The sequence below is a fragment of the Ammospiza nelsoni genome, chromosome Z (genome assembly GCF_027579445.1).
Source record: "Ammospiza nelsoni isolate bAmmNel1 chromosome Z, bAmmNel1.pri, whole genome shotgun sequence".
Lineage (NCBI taxonomy): Eukaryota > Metazoa > Chordata > Aves > Passeriformes > Passerellidae > Ammospiza > Ammospiza nelsoni.
In genome coordinates this window covers 64,198,538-64,217,043 of record NC_080669.1, presented here as the reverse complement: position 1 = coordinate 64,217,043, position 18,506 = coordinate 64,198,538, and the positions used below count along the sequence as shown (strand labels likewise).

Below are 18,506 nucleotides of genomic sequence, written 5' to 3'. Positions count from 1 at the left end.
GGTGGCTGTTCCCCTCCTTTCCCGCCTTTCCCGCCTTTCCTTTCTTCCCATTCCTGGCCCGACCGGGACGCAGGTAGGCAGCGCGGTGGCTGAGGCGAGCGGGAGTTCCCCTGAGAAGCGGTGTCGCAGTGGGCGGGCAGCGCAGGCGGTGCGGCGGGCAGAGCCCCGCGGGCTCCCCCCCCCTCCTCGGACACGCCCAGGGCTCCTGCGGCGGGCGCGGCCCGTGTGTGCGGGCAGCGCTTTGTCTCTGGGTCGTTCTGCTCCCGGACGGGGTTTCGCTGAAGCAGCGGTGGTGCCGCACACCGGTCTGTGAGGTTGCTGTCAGTGTCAGATGAACACGGGGTGAAAGGTGGTGTGTGCCTAAGCGGGGATGGGGAGGGAAGTGAGAGAACACCTCTTGGAGCTGTGCGTTTGGAGCACTTTGTTAACATCCAAAAACTGGTGATAGATTCAGTATAAAATAAGTTGCAGCAAGGGAGATGGCTATCTGTAATCAGAATGGGGGGGGGGGGGGGGGGGAGGAAGGACCAGCAGGAGCCCTGAAGGTGAGAATTGATTACCTATCAAGAGCAGAGATGAGAGAGATGTAAAGACTGCATGCCCCGTGTTACATTTATCTTTGTTTTCGTGGTGTTTTCCAGAACGTGGGAACTTTATAGAGTATTGGTAAGCTTTGAAAATGCTGGGGGTTTGGCACTGCGATTGTTTCCCTGTAGTTAGTCACGAACAGTAAGACTGGGGGATATCTATATCATAACCACAAGGAAATACGTAGTTTTCTTTCTCATACAAACTTCTTCTGCTACTGGGGTACCTTTACAGCTGTTTGTTACAGTGTTTTTGGATTGTTGTATTGGTCTTTTTAAGTGCTGTTTCCCTCTGATCTGTTTAGTCTGTATCTTTCCAACTTTTCTGCATCCCTTCTGTATCATCTTTGTACTCAAAGTAGCAAGCCAAGGCTGGTTTTTTCCTTGGAGTATCAAAATTCTTGTTGAATTCATCTTTGTCTTGGTGAACAAGGTTTGATTCAATCAGTAACAGAACTATTCTTGATATGAAACACTTTTTTATAGTATATGGTGACCTTTGTTATCTTTCTTAGCCTATTTCTTGTCTGTTGTGGTTCAATATGTGAGAAATTAGAATTTTTATACTTACTGGCTTGTCTTGGTTGTCTTATTCTTTCTATGGAAAAAAGTTTCACCCTTCTGGCAGTTGTGATTAAAACAGATCAAGGCCTCCAGAGGCTGAGGCAAATGAACTTGGGTACCAGATTTTTTTTTTGCAAAGCCTGTCATCTCTACAAAGCTGAATTAAAGTTCTTTGTGAGAATCTGGAGAAGCTATTTTGACATCTGTGAGTAGGATTTTAAAAATTTTGGAAGCTGGCCTTCCTGAAATATTCAAACTTGTCTTAAATATAAATGACTTTATATGATATGTTTGACAGAGTATGATTTAGAAAGGAACTTGGAGGTTAATGAATGTGAAGGTTATCTGTTCTGTGCCTATGCATGAGACACTTAAAACACATGCCAGATACCAGTTTTTGTGGTTTGCCAGTTTAAAATAACACTGCCTTCCTGTGTGGAATATAAGAGATATTTACTACATGGGTTTTTCTAGACTTCTAAGGCTGTTTTAACACTTGTGTTAAGGGATAGTAATTGTTTATTTTGCAGTTTCAACCAGAGAGTTGAAATATACCTGTGATACTGCAATATTTGAAGATAAAACTCAGTTTTACTTGTGTTGAAAAGTTGCTCTTCTGCTGGTGAACTGCTAGGGAAAAATAAGTTCTGCAAGCAAAGAACTTGGTCAGGAAAAGACCCATTGAAAAGTTATTTCACTTTAGGTTTGGTAATTCAAAATTACTGAAAATACTTTGCCTAACTTACTATATAATTGCTGGGAGAAAAGGTAGACATGGGGAAATCAGCCAAGTAGTTTGAAAACTGGAACAGTTGTGCTTTAAGATCAGAAATCTTATTTTTGAACAACCTAGAAGGCATGTATCTCCTTGCTGCAAAGCTAGCCTCTCAACAGACTCCTGGCTTACATGGCTCTTCTCAGTTTTCTATTGCTAAGATACTGTAATACAGAGGATCAGACTGAATGTTACTTTTGGTAGAAATCTTGTTTTGGTACAAATACTCTTGGAAAATAATAACGGTCCCCAGAAAAAGACTTAGGCAACTGAAGTTTATTAGCTAGCCTGTCTATACAGAGTTTTGAGAAATGTTAGGTACTCCTGAGCAGAGTTCCAGTAGGAAATGTCAGTAAGGAGGGTATTTCTAGATTCCTGATGCTTGAGAGTGGGTGCTTGGAAGTGTCTCATTGGTAAGATTTGGCAGAGTAAAGACCTGTCTTCTGCCGGAAATACTGAATCAGCAATACTGATTCCCTCTCCTGTAAAAAGCAATCCAGAGGCCATCTTAAAAAAAAAAAAAAAGAATAAAGAAAAAAAACAAAACCAATGGCATAACAAATAAATAAAACACAAAAACCCTGTTAGTGGTGAAGAGAGAAAGTGAAAGGATTGTAATAGCCTAGTGGTTAGAACAGTTGATTGAAACAGGACAAATACTATCTCTGTTCTCTCCTGTATCAGAGGTTTCAACTCCCTGTTTTCTGTTAATCAGAAGCGTGTCCTAACCACCAAGCTGAAAAGTGTGTGGGTAAAAACATCTGCATGTATACATTACTGCTGAAGTTGGAGTATGAGTAACAGTGCATAGTTTTTCTTCCCCAGAAAACACATTCATTGGCCACCAGGTGCTTACTAAGCAGAATCATGGAGCAGATCCTCCAGGGCACTTGGAAGAGAAGAAGTTGATGGATGACAGCCAATGTGACTTCACTAAGGCAAATTTGACAAATTTAGTGGCCTTCTATGAGCACCTTCCAGTAAGTAAAAGGAGACCGACTACAAGAAAGCTGGAGAGGGACTATTTACAAAGGTCTATAGTGATAGGACCAGGGGAAATGACTTTCAGGATGAGGAATGAGAGATTTAGATAAAATATTTAGAAATTCTTTGCTGAGGAAATGGTGAGGTACTGGCACAGGTTATCCAGAGAAGTGGATGCCCCATCCCTGGATATCTTCAAGGCCAGATTGGATCAAGCTTGGAGCAGTTTGGTCTAGTGGAATGTTCCCTGCCCATGGTAGGGGTTTGGAACCCTTTGAACCAAAACCATTCTCTGATTCTTTAATATACAATGACACATTTTTTACATAAATTTTCTAATATATTAATTTATTCATCCATGAAGAAGCACTTGAGCACTTAATATGATCTCCAAAGTAAAAGAGGGTTCCATCCTGGAATAGCATTCCTGTCCATGTGTCTGCTTCATGGGTTACAGCTCCTGCAAGGTGCACAGGCTCTCTGTGGGCTACATCTTCTTTCAGGGTATATCCACAACCTCCAATGTGGGGTTCCCTATGGGCTGCAGGTGGATCTCTGCTCCACTGTGGACCTCCGTGGGCCTACAGGGGCACAGCCTGCTTTACAGTGGGCTGTCAGGAAATCTCTAAGTGCCTGGAGCACTTCCTACATGTCCTTTCTGAATGAGTTTGGGGTCTGCAGAGTTGTTTCTCTCAGTTATTGTCACCCCTCTCAGCTGTTGAGCAGTGTTCTTTACCCTTTCCTAAATACCTTGTAGGAGAGGCGTCACCAGCATGGCCAAGGGGCTCAGCTTTGGGCAGCAGCAGGTCCATCTTGGAGCTGGCTCTGTCTGACATGGGGACAGCTTCTGGTGTCTCTCACCCCTGCAGCCCACTCACCACCAGAACCTTACCAGGGAATCCCAATGCAGGCACTTGCCTGGCAAGGAAGACTCCTTTTCTTCTTGACAAGGTTTTTTCAGGTTTCAGTATAATGAAACTGGAAGGTGGATAGTCTCTTTTGCAATGGGAACTGCTGTGGTTTTTCTGGTGGAGTAATACATAAACTGCTATATAGTAATGCTTCTGGAACATTGTAAAAATATCTGCAGTGCTCCCACAGACAGAAAGAATTTAACATGTTTACAGTCATCATTTGCATAGATCTATCTTTTTATCTTGTCATTGCATAGATCTTTTCATGTGGCAGTCTGAGAGCTGTGCTTGGCTTGTAGGCAGTATCAGCATCTGGCTAAAAGCAACACATAAAGGCTACTTTTCACCTTTTCTCAAGATTCTTGTCATGATTAGGGAATATGTTAGCATCTTGTGAAATTCAAAGCTCAGTGTTTAATGCAAGATTGGAGCAGGTGACTTAGTTCTTGTAAAGCTGTGTGATGTTGTCTTTTATAATACTCTTTTTTCTTTGTTACCTTTTTTTAGCCCATTTCTTGTCTGTTATTTTGCACATCAATGGAGTTTCTTGCCTAATGTTACTGAGATGCAGAGCTGAGTTACTGAAGATGATGATAAACTTCGTAAGGCTATTGAAGTTAGTATTTGCTGAAGGGAGACAGAGGTTTTTCTCAGCTTCATCTACTATACTTGGACCTTATAAATTCCAGTACTTATTTAATACCCTTATATCCCCCTGAATTTCATGATTGATTGATTTGTTTCTTTATGGATTTTTCTTTGTTGGGGTTTGGTTGGTTGGTTTGTTTAGATTGTTTAGGTTTGGGGTTTTGTTATTGTGTAAAAATTATCAGGCAGTAACTATAACATTCTTTGTGTTTAAGAGATACTGGGATAGAGCTGCTCAATAAGTCTTTTTCAAATTTAGTCCATCTCAGTAATGTGCTGACAACTACTGCTCAGCACCTCACAGGATGCATGTGGGGAACAGAGCAACATCTGTAAATGTAAATGTTAAATTTTAAATTTATTTAAATTTTGTATTTAAATTTTTTAATTTAAATTTTGTATATGTTAATTTTTTTATTATTGATTACATGACACAAGAAATTTTGTGTTTGAATTCTGTCCAGTTTTAAATTGGAGAGAATATGTTTGCTTGCTCTGTAAGGTACAGCAATAAACCAGTCATATATTTACTGGCAGCATTGTCTTCAGCAGCTTCTGTGTTTGACATCCTTTCCCTCTTTTTCTGCTTTTTGACTGTCCTGTCTCTTCTCTCTTCCTGGTTGTTTGTTAGACCTGAAAAAATGGTGGTTTTGAGTATGGGTTCTTGTTAGTAGTTCTAAAGTCTCACATTTAAGCTTGAAGTATTATCGGCTTTTTTTGAATCATCTGTGGAAAGGTGTCACACATGCATGGAAAGCTCTTGGGCTTGCAGTGCTCAGTGCTCTCAGCTGGCAGACTCCACTGGTCGTCTTCTTCCTGTCTGTCCTCTGCTTTCACCTTTTTTCCTCCTCATGCTTTCTTTCTTGTGTCACCAGCAACCCAACAAACTGTTTGTCTTTGGTGGTTTCTTGCACCATAAATCATATTGCAGAATTTGAGTTTTGAAACAGGTAAAATGCCTTGGCAGGAGTCAGGCAAACATTTTCACTGCTAAATGTACTGTTAATGAAAATACTAGCTATAGTGGTTGTAGCAGGAAGATATTGAAAACCTTTTGTCAACTTGAGACTATCTGAAAAATCGCTGTTAACATTATTTGTGTTTTAATGGTGTATATAAATTGCTGGAAGCTGAAAAAGAATGCAGTTGGAATATTCCTACAGCATGAAAAAAGTGAAACTTATTTAAAAGTGTCCTGGGGTGACTTTATGATGCTTGGATCCCCATTTGTCTGTTTAGCCCAGAAGTAATTTTTTGCACCTTTGAGATTGGTTCTGAGGGCGATGGGAGGGAGAGTAGAAATGTGCAGTTTGTTTTCAGACACTGCACTCACTCCTCCACATTCCTGCTCCTGGACTGTGTTGTGTGTGGACAGACAGACAGCGGGACAGAGCTCTCCTTTGCTTTTTAGTTTTTAGCTAGCTAAAAGAAGCTTAGGGAGGAGTTCCCTGGACTGTGGTTTTTCTTTTCTTGGACCTGTTGAAACCTGCTCTGGACTGAAAACCCAGAAGAGCACCAGGAACTCCCACCTGTGGCCAGCAGGCTGGGCCTGGGCTGTGTCATTTCCAGCACTGGAGGGGCTGATAAGAAACTGAGGGAGCTGAGCTACAGCCCACCAAGGGAACTTTCTGAGTTTGTCATCTCTTCAGAGCGGCGAGAGGTTTTATTGATTAATATTGTTCTCTTTTTTTGTGCTGATGAATGCTTTGCCTGTTAAATAGTTTTTCTGCTCTTCTCTGAAGAAATCTTTTCCTGAACCAGTTTGGCGAAGGGCCACTTGCGTTTGCTTTCTAGAGGAACCACTTTGGAGGTTTTCTCCCAAATTTGCCCAAAAGTAGGGCAAAAAGGAGCAGTATGGCAGTAGAGGACAGGGCAGTGGTCTGTTTTGTTGCTATTATGAATATATATGTGCAGAGTCATGTAACAGGTGAGCACTACTTATAACTTTCTTTGTTACTTGTTTGTAAATTCCACAATATAAATTGTTTTGATGGCATTTTAAAAAGTTGTCTTCCCAAGTGGTTGGTAATTTAAAGATATTTTGTAACTATTGCATGATGTGTTGTCTTTTTTTCTTGAGATGACGAATAAGAAGGACTTTTACTATAGTACTGTTCAATTAGTGTGAAGTATAGAAAGTGTATGTTTGCTCTTCTGATGGCTGCAGAGACACAGAAGACAATCTGGTGAAATGCTTCTGTTTGTACTGGATTTGTATATGTTCTTATTAGCATTCAAAATGTGAGTGTTAAAACTTTGAGCCCCTTTTTCATGACTGCTCAGACCACTGCTGCTGCGTTGAGCTGATTTGTTGCTTTAAGTTATTGGAATAGTAATATTTATTATGGTCTAAGTAAATATGAGAAACATCAGGGCTGGATTCCTGAGCTCCTGAAACATGTGGAATGGGGTCAGGAAAATTGTGGATATATCTTTTAACACAGTGAGGACTAGGTTTTGGCTTATTCCTTCAGAATATTCTGTGGAATTAGTTCGACAAGAATATTCTTATGGAAATTGAGAGATGTTCCTTTAGAAGAAAAATTTGTAGAGCACCATTGGAGTAAACACAGAACTTGGAATGTAGGGCACAGACTATCAAAATCTCTGATTTTCTTTATCTCTGAATTTTATCCATTTTTGGGATTTTATTTTTTGGGGGTTTTTTTGTGCTTTTGGCCAAGACACATCATGTTGCAGACAGGCCACACATTTGGTTGAAGGTCTTTTTAAGAACACCAGTACATTTTTCCACAAAAAGAACATTTTTTTTTAATTTGTAAGCTGTGAAAGAGAAGCCTTGTGTAACAGATGGTGTTTAAACAGAACATAATGATGTTAACTTTACCTGGGGATGTCATAGCACAGTGGGAGATGTTTGCCTGGATGTTATTGATACTATCTCTTTGGAAATAGATCAATGTATGTTCCAACACAAAGCTTTGTGTTTTGTCTTGCTTACAGTGCAGTTGTTCATGGCTGAGATAAGTACATAATTGTGTAATATTCACTGTCTAATGAGGCTAATAAAGCAAATCTGCCCCTTATATTTCTGCTGCTGCTCACTTAATACAGAAAAATGGTGCTGGGAAGACTCTTAGGTGCTCAAGGGGCAGCAAGATGGAATTCTGTGTAGGGCACCATGAACAGTATTTCTGAAGCAGGACGACAGCTCCATCTTCTTGCTTTGCCATTTATTATTTCTTTTGGCATACAGCTAGAGAACCATGTGTTAATTCAAGCGTGATCTTACTGCATTTTTGATGTCACATAACTGTAGATGGTGTTTGGGAGACTTGTGTGAGTTGTTCACTGTAGTTGCAGTCACTTAGTAGTTCTCTTTGCTTGTCCCTTTTCTTGATTTATTTTTATTTCAAATACCACAAGAAAGAAGGGGAGATCTCAATTTTTATTGTAGGATATGAGGGGAAAGAATTTTAATTCCCATCTCTGAAAGCATTAATTTTAAAAAATAGATAATTTATTAAATATATCCTGACACAAATTTATGGTAACGACAGTAGCTTACAGTATCTGCTGTCAGGGAGCTAAACTGGCAACTATCAGCAGTCAGAATGGCAGTTTATGGCAGTGCAATTCAGTGAGTTCATGCAATAGTTTATAAGCCTGAAAAATGTCAGTATCCTTTTCTGATCCGTAGCCTTCAGTGTTACTTTTACAAACAGCATGAAAATTCTGGGGCCTAGTGACGTTGCATGGAGTGGCAATCTAGTTATTCATTTGCCTTCAAATGGGCGAACAATGTTAATCTTGGAGAAAGTAATCTGTTAATTCCAGGCAAACTAAGTGGCTGTTCAAAGTCTGTTTTCTGCACATGAAGCTCTACTGCAATGTACTTTCCAGTCAGAAAACCAACAGTCTCCAGATTCTTGAATGAGGAAGGTAGCAGAACAATGAGTTTTGAGATAGGACTGTTGGGGAACTAAGTGTTCCAGGTGATATCTTTGTAGACAAATATGTTGCTCTTTTCCTTCAGTCTATTTGTGTCGGTTTTACTTGCTTTGAAAAGTAATCCTTTTGGGCTAGAAAGACTTGGTTAATGTCAGATATTCCTGTGAAATAACTAGTCACCAACTGTATGCAAACTTCATAACTTCTGCTGCTCTCACAAAGTGTACTATAGGAATAGGTAGGGGAAAGAAGGTGTAAAAATCTTAAGACTTTCAACTTACTTGTTTCAAGTCATTGTTCTTTCCCCTTTTTCCTAAGTTTTAGAAAGCTGTTAAGAAACTGGTAACCAGTCTGCAGTTTTGGAGAGTAGGATGGAAGGTGATACGAGAGGAACTTCATTTTTTGACTTCGTCAGTGGTTTTTTGGTAGTGTCTTTTTTTGGTTTAATACCTGTGACAGTGTTCGCAGGAGTCTGAGGAAGAGGGAAGAGATGAGAATGTTGACTCTGTGTTTCAGAAGGCTTGATTTATTATTTTATGATATATATTATATTAAAACTATACTAAAAGAGTAGAAGAAAAGCTAGCTAAGAATAGAAAAAGAAATGGAATGATAACAAAGGCTTGTGTCCCAGACAGAAAGTCCAGCCAGCTGACTGTGATTGGCCATTAATTAGCAACAACCACATGAGACCAATCACAGATCCACCTGTTGCATTCCACAGCAGCAGATAACCATTGTTTATCTTTTGTTCCTGAGGCCTCTCAGCTTCTCAAGAGAAAAAATCCTAAAGAAAGGATTTTTCAGAAAATATGTCTGTGACAAATACCTTTATAAAATTCTGTGTTAGTTGCCAGTACATGTTGGCATTAACCTCTACCTTTCTGAAGCTTGGTAGAATTAGGATTTGGAAATCTCTTTCTTCACCGTGTCATAAAGAGGATTAATTTACCTGAACACCCAATTTCTAACTCTTGTGACAGTCAGATGAATTAGAGGTTTGAAATTCTTCTTGTTCTTATTGCTTGAAAGGCAAACAGCTACAGTTCCACATTCTAAGGGAAAGAAATTTTTTGTTGGCAGAATTGATGAATAACAGATACATAGCAAATGCATTTAAGAAATAAATCTTTTTAATTCTCTTCTGTGAGCCCAGGTTTCTTATGCTCAGAACTCAGTTTCAACTTCTGAGTCTGAAGTTTTTGTAACTGTATTGGGGTGATTTTACGATAATACTTTACTCCCTAATCATCTGCTTTATGCCCATAAATGTCTGCAGTATCTTTAAGATGAGGCAGGGGGCAGGACCAGAGCCTGGAAACACTGGGCATGGGCTCAGTTCAGTCTCTCTCTCCAGTGTGTTCTGGACAGGGGACGTTGCTTTTCTGATTGTTCTTTTGTTGGATTAGGTTTTTAGGTTTTTTTGCTAACTTGAAGCAAGAAGGGCCCTCCCTTCCTGAACTTCCCGAATTTCTCGAACTTCCCTTCCCGGAACTTCCTGGAACTTCCCTTCCTGGAACTTCCCTTCCGCTCCTGGAACTTCCCTTCCCATAGCCTGGAGGCTGTACCAGGAATCCTCTCAGCGGCTTTTTGGGTTTTTGTTTCCTTGGACCGTTTTTGGCTTGTCTTGTTTTTCCTTTTGGCTTGTCTGGGGAGCCAGCAGGACCACCCTGAACCCGAAAGCTCAGGGGAGCTGAACCAAAATGAGAAAGGACATTAAAATCCACCAACTTTGGCTGCTGCAAGGAGGAGGCCCATGCCAGAAATTCAACAGCTTTCCCATCCACTCTGCTCTGGGCTGCTATGTGATCTCCTCTTCCCTTTCCCAGAGACAAAAGGGACAAATCGCCATTTTACTCCGGGGCATGCCATCAGCCTCTGTATTGTTTTCCCTGGGCATTTTTCTGAGCTTCTTTTGTTAAGCTGTTGGTGGCTGTCTGCGTGTGTGGAGAGTAGGTTTCTGGGAATTCATATCTAGCATTTATTCAATCCTTTTCTATGCCTTAGGGCACCCTAATGCCTTTTTGTTTGTTTGGGTTTTTTTATTTTGGTTTGTTGTTATTATTAATAAGCAGGTCTTTTGAGGTTTTTTCACTTTCACTTGCTGGTGTCAATTTCTCTCACTGGCAGAAGAAAAAGGAGTTATTGAAGGGCTTTTTCTCTTTAGAGGAAAGTGCCCTCATTCCAGGGCATTTTCTCCTGAAACTTGTGGGTAAACAATGCTGTCTCTCCAAAACAGAGACAGCATTGTTTACCCACACCTAGCCTCTGAATTAGGACAGGTTCTTTCTGGGCAACTTCTGCTTTTCTTGCCATCCCCCTTCATGGTTGACCACTAGTCAGTTTACTGTTGCTTCACTTAGTTCATACGACAGCCAAAGTAATTTTCACTGATATTTAAAAACAAATTCAGTTCTGCTGAGGCATCACTGTTGAATGGCACTTGCGTAATGCCGTACAAGTGAACAATCCAAACCGTTGGATCAGATGAGCTTCTAAACTGCTTGTAAAGTAACTGCTTATTAATTTTGTAAGTAGTAGCGATACATTGTTTATAATCTTATAAAACCATATACATCTCTCAGCATCAGTGACCTTGTTAAAATAAAAGATGCCTAATCTGTGGGTCTGTTTCTATATATAAGTTATTTTGCCAATATTTTATTTTCACATGACAGGTTAAAAGGGTATAATATGTGTTTGCTTCACTGGTACATTAGTGATTAGAAGTCCTTTTGTCAGAAGGCAGTGCTAGTGTCCATCTCTGTAATTTTTAATTTTTCTCAGTGAAAATGAGGCGACACTTTGTTGCAAGCTGCCACATTGTGTTTTCATAAAAAAGATTCACTTGAGTTTTAAGACTAGGCTTTTTTTAATAGTCCTAATGATGGCTTTATGTTTTTCACTAGCACAGACAGTAGCAAACAGACAGTAGTCTGTTTGCAATTGTCATTTGATCACAAAATTTCTGTGGAAAAAACAACCAATGCCATGGATAGTGAGTTAAATATTTTGAGAATATTTTTGTTGTACATTTTCTGTAAAAATACTCTCCAATTAAGCCTTCTGAAGTTAGGAAAAAATTGCATTTGCATAGCTTTTACTTCTGTGAGTTTTATTTTCTGTTTCTCAAATTTATGCGTGAGTAGTTTGATAGTAATTTTGAAATTGTTTCCCAGGCTCTAAACATACGTCTGAAAGTGCAGACTGTGTGTGGTGCACCTGTACATAATTGTCCAAACACTTTTTCTAAGTAAAAAGATTTTATTTTAGATCCCTTTATCAAGTGTGTCTTTTTTTTTTTTTTTTTTTTTGTGTAGCACAGTGGGATTCTTGGAGCAGCAACTCTGATCAGTAATAAGCAGATGATAACAAGTTAAACAGTGCCTGGTAAACAACGCAATCACAGTGGCAACAGTACACAAGCAACATCAAAGAGCAGGGGACTTTGGTGTCCCCGTGTCAGTAGGAAACATGCCTAGGATCTCAGCTGCCAGAGTGCCTGCAATTTTTACTTAGATTTCTATAGGTCTTGTAGCCATGTCTGTTAATGCAACAGAGAATGATCCTCCCAGATTCTTTGTGGGTGGAGAAGATGGAGAAGGATTATTGGATTCAGCCAGATCTACAGATTATGAACACTTCTATGACCATGGGGAAGAAGAGGAGGAAGAGTATGACTCTGTAAGTACTATAAGAGCACTTGTTCACTATTCTTTGGTCTCAAGCATTATTTTTGATTTCCAATTTTTTTTCAAAAATGGTTTATAAAAATATTTTTCAAAATATTTTTCAATATTTAATTATTTTTCAAAAATGGCATTAGCTCGCATAAATCTAGTACTGAAATGGTGTTCTAAATTGAGAAATTGTTCATATTCAGATAATGATATGTCTGTAATGTTTGGAAAAGAATATCAGAAAATTTTGTATACCTTGAACTGTGAAGTAGATGTGCTTAGTTTTAGAGAATTTCAGGGCAACTGAGGTTGATGTGCATCATTTGGAGACTTGATTTGGATTCTGGGAATGAACTTGATGATGGCATAAGCCTCTTTTATTTATTTGGATAGTTGGAAGCAAAAGAACTATTGGGAATTTTTCTTTTGTATGCTGTCATACAAAAGAAAAATTCAGAGTTAAGTTTTGTTTTGGTTTTTTTTTTTCTCTTTCCTTGTCTTGGTATATTAAAAGTGCATGCTAAGTTCATCTTAATTATGCCTTAGTTTATTATATCTATAAAGGGTTCTGAATTGTATTTTGAGCTCACTGATTTTTAGCTTGCTTAAGACATACTCTTAATGGTATTATGCATTAGTCATCATGTCATTTTTTTAACTCTGTGTTGTTTGTTCTTTTTGCAACATTGCATTTTATGGAATAGATGACATTTTCACTAATTGTGAATTTGTCTAAAACGTTTAAATGCAAGACAGTGTTGCTAAAGCACTTCCTATGATTAAAAGTAACTTGGAAATGCAGAGTAGCAATGCAAAATTAGCAGCTCAGGTATCTCAATTCAGTGAGCCTATTTTGGCAAGGGAAGGTAGCTGGCTAGGTTTATAAAAAACATGAAGTTGATTTAAAGGATTGCTCTGTGGGTTTTTTGTTTGTTTCCTTTATGGAGCAGAGTATGTTGGCTGTTGCCTTTAGAAATATCACTGACAGAAAAAAAATACTGAAATTTTAACGTGAAACTAAATATAGAGTATGCAAAAAAAGTGAAACTGTTTACACACTAAATAGTTCAGAAATCTAGAAAAGTAGTTTCTTGTTTTCTAATATTCCTTTTCATAATTCACTTGTAATATTAGGTGATGAGAGGCCTTGTGACTATTAATTAGACATTAAAAAATGACATAATTGAAAAATCAATTACTAGTTAATTTCAGAGTAAGCCATAAATACGATTTTGTTCAGATCCAACACTCTTGACTTAGCCTTTGTTCATGTCTGTTTGTTCCTGGTAACAATACTAAAAAAAAGTAATATAGAGCTGTTAAATGGTTTCACTCTTGAGGCACTTTTTAGGATTTACTGTGATATGCTGTTATGCTGCATTTTGTTATATTGCTGGTTAAAAACTAAATTAATGATACCATGTGAATTTTAAGAGATAATACCTGCTCTAGTATTGTGCTACTAAAACCTGTTGTTTTTCTAAAATTTAGAACACATAAAAATTACTTTTCCCTTCCCCCCGCCTCCTTTCCAGCCACCAGAAAGACAAATTGCAGTTGGGATTTGTTCAATGGCTAAGAAATCAAAGTCCAAACCAATGAAAGAAATTCTTGAACGCCTCTCCATGTTTAAGTATATAACCGTGGTGATATTTGAAGAGGATGTTATTTTGAACGAGCCAGTAGAAAATTGGCCTTTATGCGACTGTCTCATTTCTTTTCACTCTAAAGGTAAATCTCGTAATAATACCATAAATAATTGTGCCATCTAAATTATTTAAGCTCTTTGAAAGTCCTTTTAGGTTTTTTGTCTTGCAGTTTAATAGGATTTTCCTAGGAAGTGATTCTTTTTTCTTCTTTACTATAATACAACTGACTTCTAAAGTGTGAGTTTATTAAATTATACTGTTTACATTGCTTGAGAAAGTCTTGTCTGACACAATATAAGAATAGCTGTCCCACTGGTAAATACATTTGAAGCCAGTGGAAACAGTGATGTAATGCAAAGGCTCAAATTCTTTACTAGTAAATTAAATTACTGTGTCTTGTAATTTTTATTTGTTTTTCTTAATAAACATTTTAGGGTTTCCACTGGACAAAGCTGTAGCTTATGCAAAACTCAGGAATCCGTTCATAATCAATGACTTGAATATGCAGTATCACATACAAGACAGGTAAATAACACTAATCACCTTTTAAAGCAAGCCATTTTTGTCAGAGACTATAAAAATTTGTTGTTATTGCATAGCAACAGTTCCAATGTATTGTCCCTGCCCATGGTGGAGGGTTTGGAATCAGATGACTTTTAACATCTCTTCTAATTCAAATCATCCCATGATTCCATGATTGTATAGTAGTTTAAATAAAAGTACAGAGAATGTTACACTTTATTAATGTATGCATGGTTTCCTGGAGTGTGTCTCCAGGTGTGTTTTTTTTCTTTTGCTGTTTTTGCATTGATGTATCTGAAGATTTACCAAGTTAGAAATTTGCTGGTACAATTTTCTAAAGCTTAGCAAATAAAAAAAGTTTAAACTCTTAAAGTACATATAGGATAGGTATGTATAGCAGCTGTACAAGCTCAGATAATTGTAGAATTCATGTGATTTACAGTAATTTTTTTCTGTAAAGATGATACTTAACAGAAGTTGTTGGTACTCAAAGGTCCTGTGGTTATTGAAAGCAAATTTTCTTTTGGAGCTAAGGTCATGCATAGCAAACATTAATAAAACAACAGTAAACAAAATACATGAACACTGCATCTGAACAGTGAGCAGACTTGCTATTTCGGAAGCCTTCGGTTACTGTTCTGTGTAAAGCTGAACAGTTGAAGATGTCCTTTAACAACACAATTGTTTTGTGCAAATGTCTGTTGCACTGCCAGATAGGAAAGGACTGGCGTTGCAAAGTGCATTTTTATTGATGTTGAAGAGATCACTGCAAGGGTACACCTGTGTCAGTGACCTTTAAAGCATTATATTGGTAAATAGAGTATTATATATGTAACCTTACCCTGTATGATTTGAAAAAAAAAAAAGTGGTTTTTTTTTCTCCTCCTTGATTGTAAAATGCAAATATTTGCAGGATTTGGTGGCTTATTTCTTCATGTTCTTTTCTTCTAGAAGAGAGGTCTATGGTATTCTTAAAGCTGAAGGAATTTTACTTCCTCGCTATGCAGTTCTGAACCGTGATCCAAACAATCCCCAAGGTAAAAAGAAGAAAGAAAAATTAGCATCTCACTGTTTCCACTGGAGAACAATATGGACATAGTGGAAAGCTAAATTTCACTGCTTAGACAATTCATTTTTGTGGTTTGATTTCCACACCAGCATTTAAAGTGTTATTGTGGACTGACCTTTACTGGCTGTGGGGTGCAGTATATGAAAGAAAAAAAAGAGGTTGAGGCTGTGTAAGCACTGTTCAGCATTAACAAAAACATCAAGACCTTTGTCACAAGTTCAAAACATAGCACCATACCAGCTGCTGTCAAGAAAATTAACTCCATCCTAGCCAAAGGCATTGTAAGTATGCAACTGAAAAGTATGATTCTGACACCACACGTTACAGACGTCATGGAATAACTAGAATATAGGACCTCCTTACTCAAACTGAGCTTCTAATATACCACTAAACAGAACAGCATTCAGGATGTTATATTAACCACAATTATTAGTAATTTTCCTTTGGAAAGTAATATTGACAGAAACAAGTCAGGCTACTGAATTCTTCCCCTTCTGAGTATAAGCAGCCATATATTTGAAATCTGTTCTAGATATATCTGCAGATGCTTTACTATGAATATAAATTGGAATCAATTTTTTGTGTACCTGCAAAAAAACCTGAACATTTTCTACTAAAATAAAAACTTCAAGCAACAGTAAGAGATTGCAATGACAGATCAAGAGAATTTTGCATTAAATCTTTTTTTTCTGTGTGATCTATGGAAAAAAGGACACATTTATGCTTCAAAAGTGGAATTAAAGCTGCTGCTTGCAGTGAACCAGTATTGAATGCTAGATTCCTGATTGCTGATACCAGAGGACCTAATTTTACGTTCAGGGTGCATTTATCACACAGTATGAGACAGTTCTAACTCTATGGAAGATGGCTGTGGCATCTGACACCACGCTGTGTATATAATTCACCTGCCAGCTCCCTGAAATTTCAGAAAAGGGCACTGGAAAAAAGAAGACAAATAGGACTTCCCTCTCTTCAAAACACTTCAAATATACTATCTTATGCACCTTACGCACCTGCAGAAGACAGGTTCCTATCTGACACTGAGGAAAAAACAGTAATTCCAGAACATAGTATTTAAATAACCTAATATAGAAACGGTACAGCAAAAATATACTGCATGTGATTGTCAGTCATTGTGCAGTCAGTAAAATCAGAGAAACAAAGATGTTATAGGATATTATTTTTTCAAACTGCAAATTAATGTAGATCTCTTAATAATTGCATGCCATTAGTATACTGTAACAGCTCTTTCTTTGCGCTGTTCTTCAGAATGCAACTTGATTGAAGGAGAAGACCATGTGGAAGTGAATGGAGAAATTTTCCAGAAGCCGTTTGTAGAAAAGCCAGTTAGTGCTGAGGACCACAATGTTTACATTTATTATCCAACATCTGCTGGGGGTGGAAGCCAGAGGCTTTTTCGAAAGGTGAAGTTATGGTACTAAAGCTATTGAAAAGTTTTAAGTGTCTAACAGGATTGCAGAGTAATTCTGTCATGTCCTACTTGCTTAGGAATAGAGGCAAATCAGAGAAATTTTAGGAGAACATATAGATTGAATGAAGGCGCATGTTTCTTGCAGTAGATGCTTAACTACTGCAGATTCTTAGCACACACCATTAATGTACTTCTAGAATCTTATAAAAGTCTTTTGGCATTGGTCAAAAGTTTGCTTCATTTGGTACGTGAAGTGTTTTCTTAGTACAAGTGTGTTATTTTAGGTGGTTTCAAAGTTTCTCAAGCAGTATTCTTTGAGTTTTTTAATGGAAAAATGCACCTTTCAGATTGGCAGCAGAAGCAGTGTTTATTCTCCTGAAAGCAGTGTGAGGAAAACAGGCTCCTATATTTATGAGGAATTCATGCCTACAGATGGAACTGATGTGAAGGTATGACAACTGTGCATTCTTATTTATGTTTAGAACAATCAAGTGCTCAAAGAGCTTGTCAGTTTTAAATCTTGGTCAAGGATTAATTTTAATTGAGTTTTACTACAGTTCATAAGTAAAAAATGCAATTCTGATTCTAGCTAAACATGGTATTTGTAATGTAGAGTAGCTACAGTTTGCATTGTTAGAATCAAGTGCTGGAGGCTTGCTACCTGACATATTGTCATCTTAAAGCTGGGCAGATCCTTGCTTTGTTTCGTCCTATCTAAAATGTAAACATCCTTTTTAAATTAAGATAATAATTTAATCCTGCGGCCAGATTTCTGAAAATAAACTGAAATAATTTTCAAATTACCCTGTTCTCCAGGTTCTGCAGATGTTTTGGAGAAGAAACCATTTGCATCTTTGTACCATCATAACGAAGACATTAATTTTTATTAATTGAGTTTTTATAATTACTCTTTTTCTTGTTTTTTCCCAGGCTGTCAGTAAATGATGTGTGTTCTCTGAAGGCAGAGAATGCCACTGAGGAAGATACTTTAGTGTGACCTTTTCAATGACGGAAGCAGCTAGTATCTTTTAATGTTGTTGTCACGTTTGAGTTATATGCATACATTTTGCAAATTTATGCAACATCATTTAAATACACTGGATCAAGAGCTCCTGTTTTTCAATACAGGTGTACACAGTCGGTCCAGACTATGCTCATGCTGAGGCCCGGAAGTCTCCAGCTCTGGATGGCAAAGTAGAACGAGATAGCGAAGGAAAAGAAGTGAGATACCCAGTCATCCTCAATGCAAGAGAGAAGTTAATTGCTTGGAAAGTATGCCTTGCCTTTAAGGTAAGCTGATTGCTTTCCTATCTGATCAAACATTTAGTGTTAATTAATTGGTTGTTACATGAAACTTCCGTAGGGGTTTAGTGCATGAGCCAGCAGTGGTAATTAGTGCAGAACTCCTAGGAAGTGGAAAGTTAAACTTCCATATGATTTTTTTTTTTTTAATCAAGAGAGATTTTTCATTTAATGTATTGAAAAGTTCTGGATAAGTTGCTCGTGTTGCATTAGTTCCCTGAATTTGCATGTTGCTATTGTGCTTTGCTAGCCCACAGTGTTTGTGTATAATATTTTTACATGTTTTGATACTTGTTTCTAAGTTAGCAAAACGCACTTTCAATAAAGTTTTTGTAACTTCTGTTGCATAGTATTTTCATCAGGTACAGATTCATTGTTAATTTGGTACTTACATGATTAAGTACTTACTTGAATAAATTGGTATTAGTTTGATAGTTTTGATTTTTATATCACTTTAAGATTGCTGTA

The 18,506-nt window shown here is 37.8% G+C and overlaps 1 protein-coding gene across 14 annotated transcripts in view; it reads left to right on the top strand.

The window, feature by feature from the left end:
- Positions 1-32: 32 nt before the first annotated feature.
- Positions 33-18,506, top strand: part of PPIP5K2 (diphosphoinositol pentakisphosphate kinase 2) — a 47,847-nt gene continuing 29,373 nt past the window's right edge. For 4 of the 14 annotated variants that reach the window (XM_059491748.1, XM_059491744.1, XM_059491743.1 and 1 more), the window contains exons 1-8: positions 1,833-2,906; positions 11,705-12,068; positions 13,600-13,795; positions 14,148-14,238; positions 15,187-15,272; positions 16,574-16,728; positions 17,084-17,185; positions 17,865-18,026. In XM_059491748.1, the coding sequence (XP_059347731.1) occupies positions 11,925-12,068; positions 13,600-13,795; positions 14,148-14,238; positions 15,187-15,272; positions 16,574-16,728; positions 17,084-17,185; positions 17,865-18,026 (936 nt within the window). In that variant the 5' untranslated portion in view covers positions 1,833-2,906; positions 11,705-11,924. Of the gene's footprint in view, positions 74-219; positions 321-1,830; positions 2,907-10,136; positions 10,337-11,704; positions 12,069-13,599; positions 13,796-14,147; positions 14,239-15,186; positions 15,273-16,573; positions 16,729-17,083; positions 17,186-17,864; positions 18,027-18,506 lie in introns of those variants that run through there. The other 10 variants (XR_009420392.1, XM_059491746.1, XM_059491736.1 and 7 more) reach the window with 7 other exon arrangements.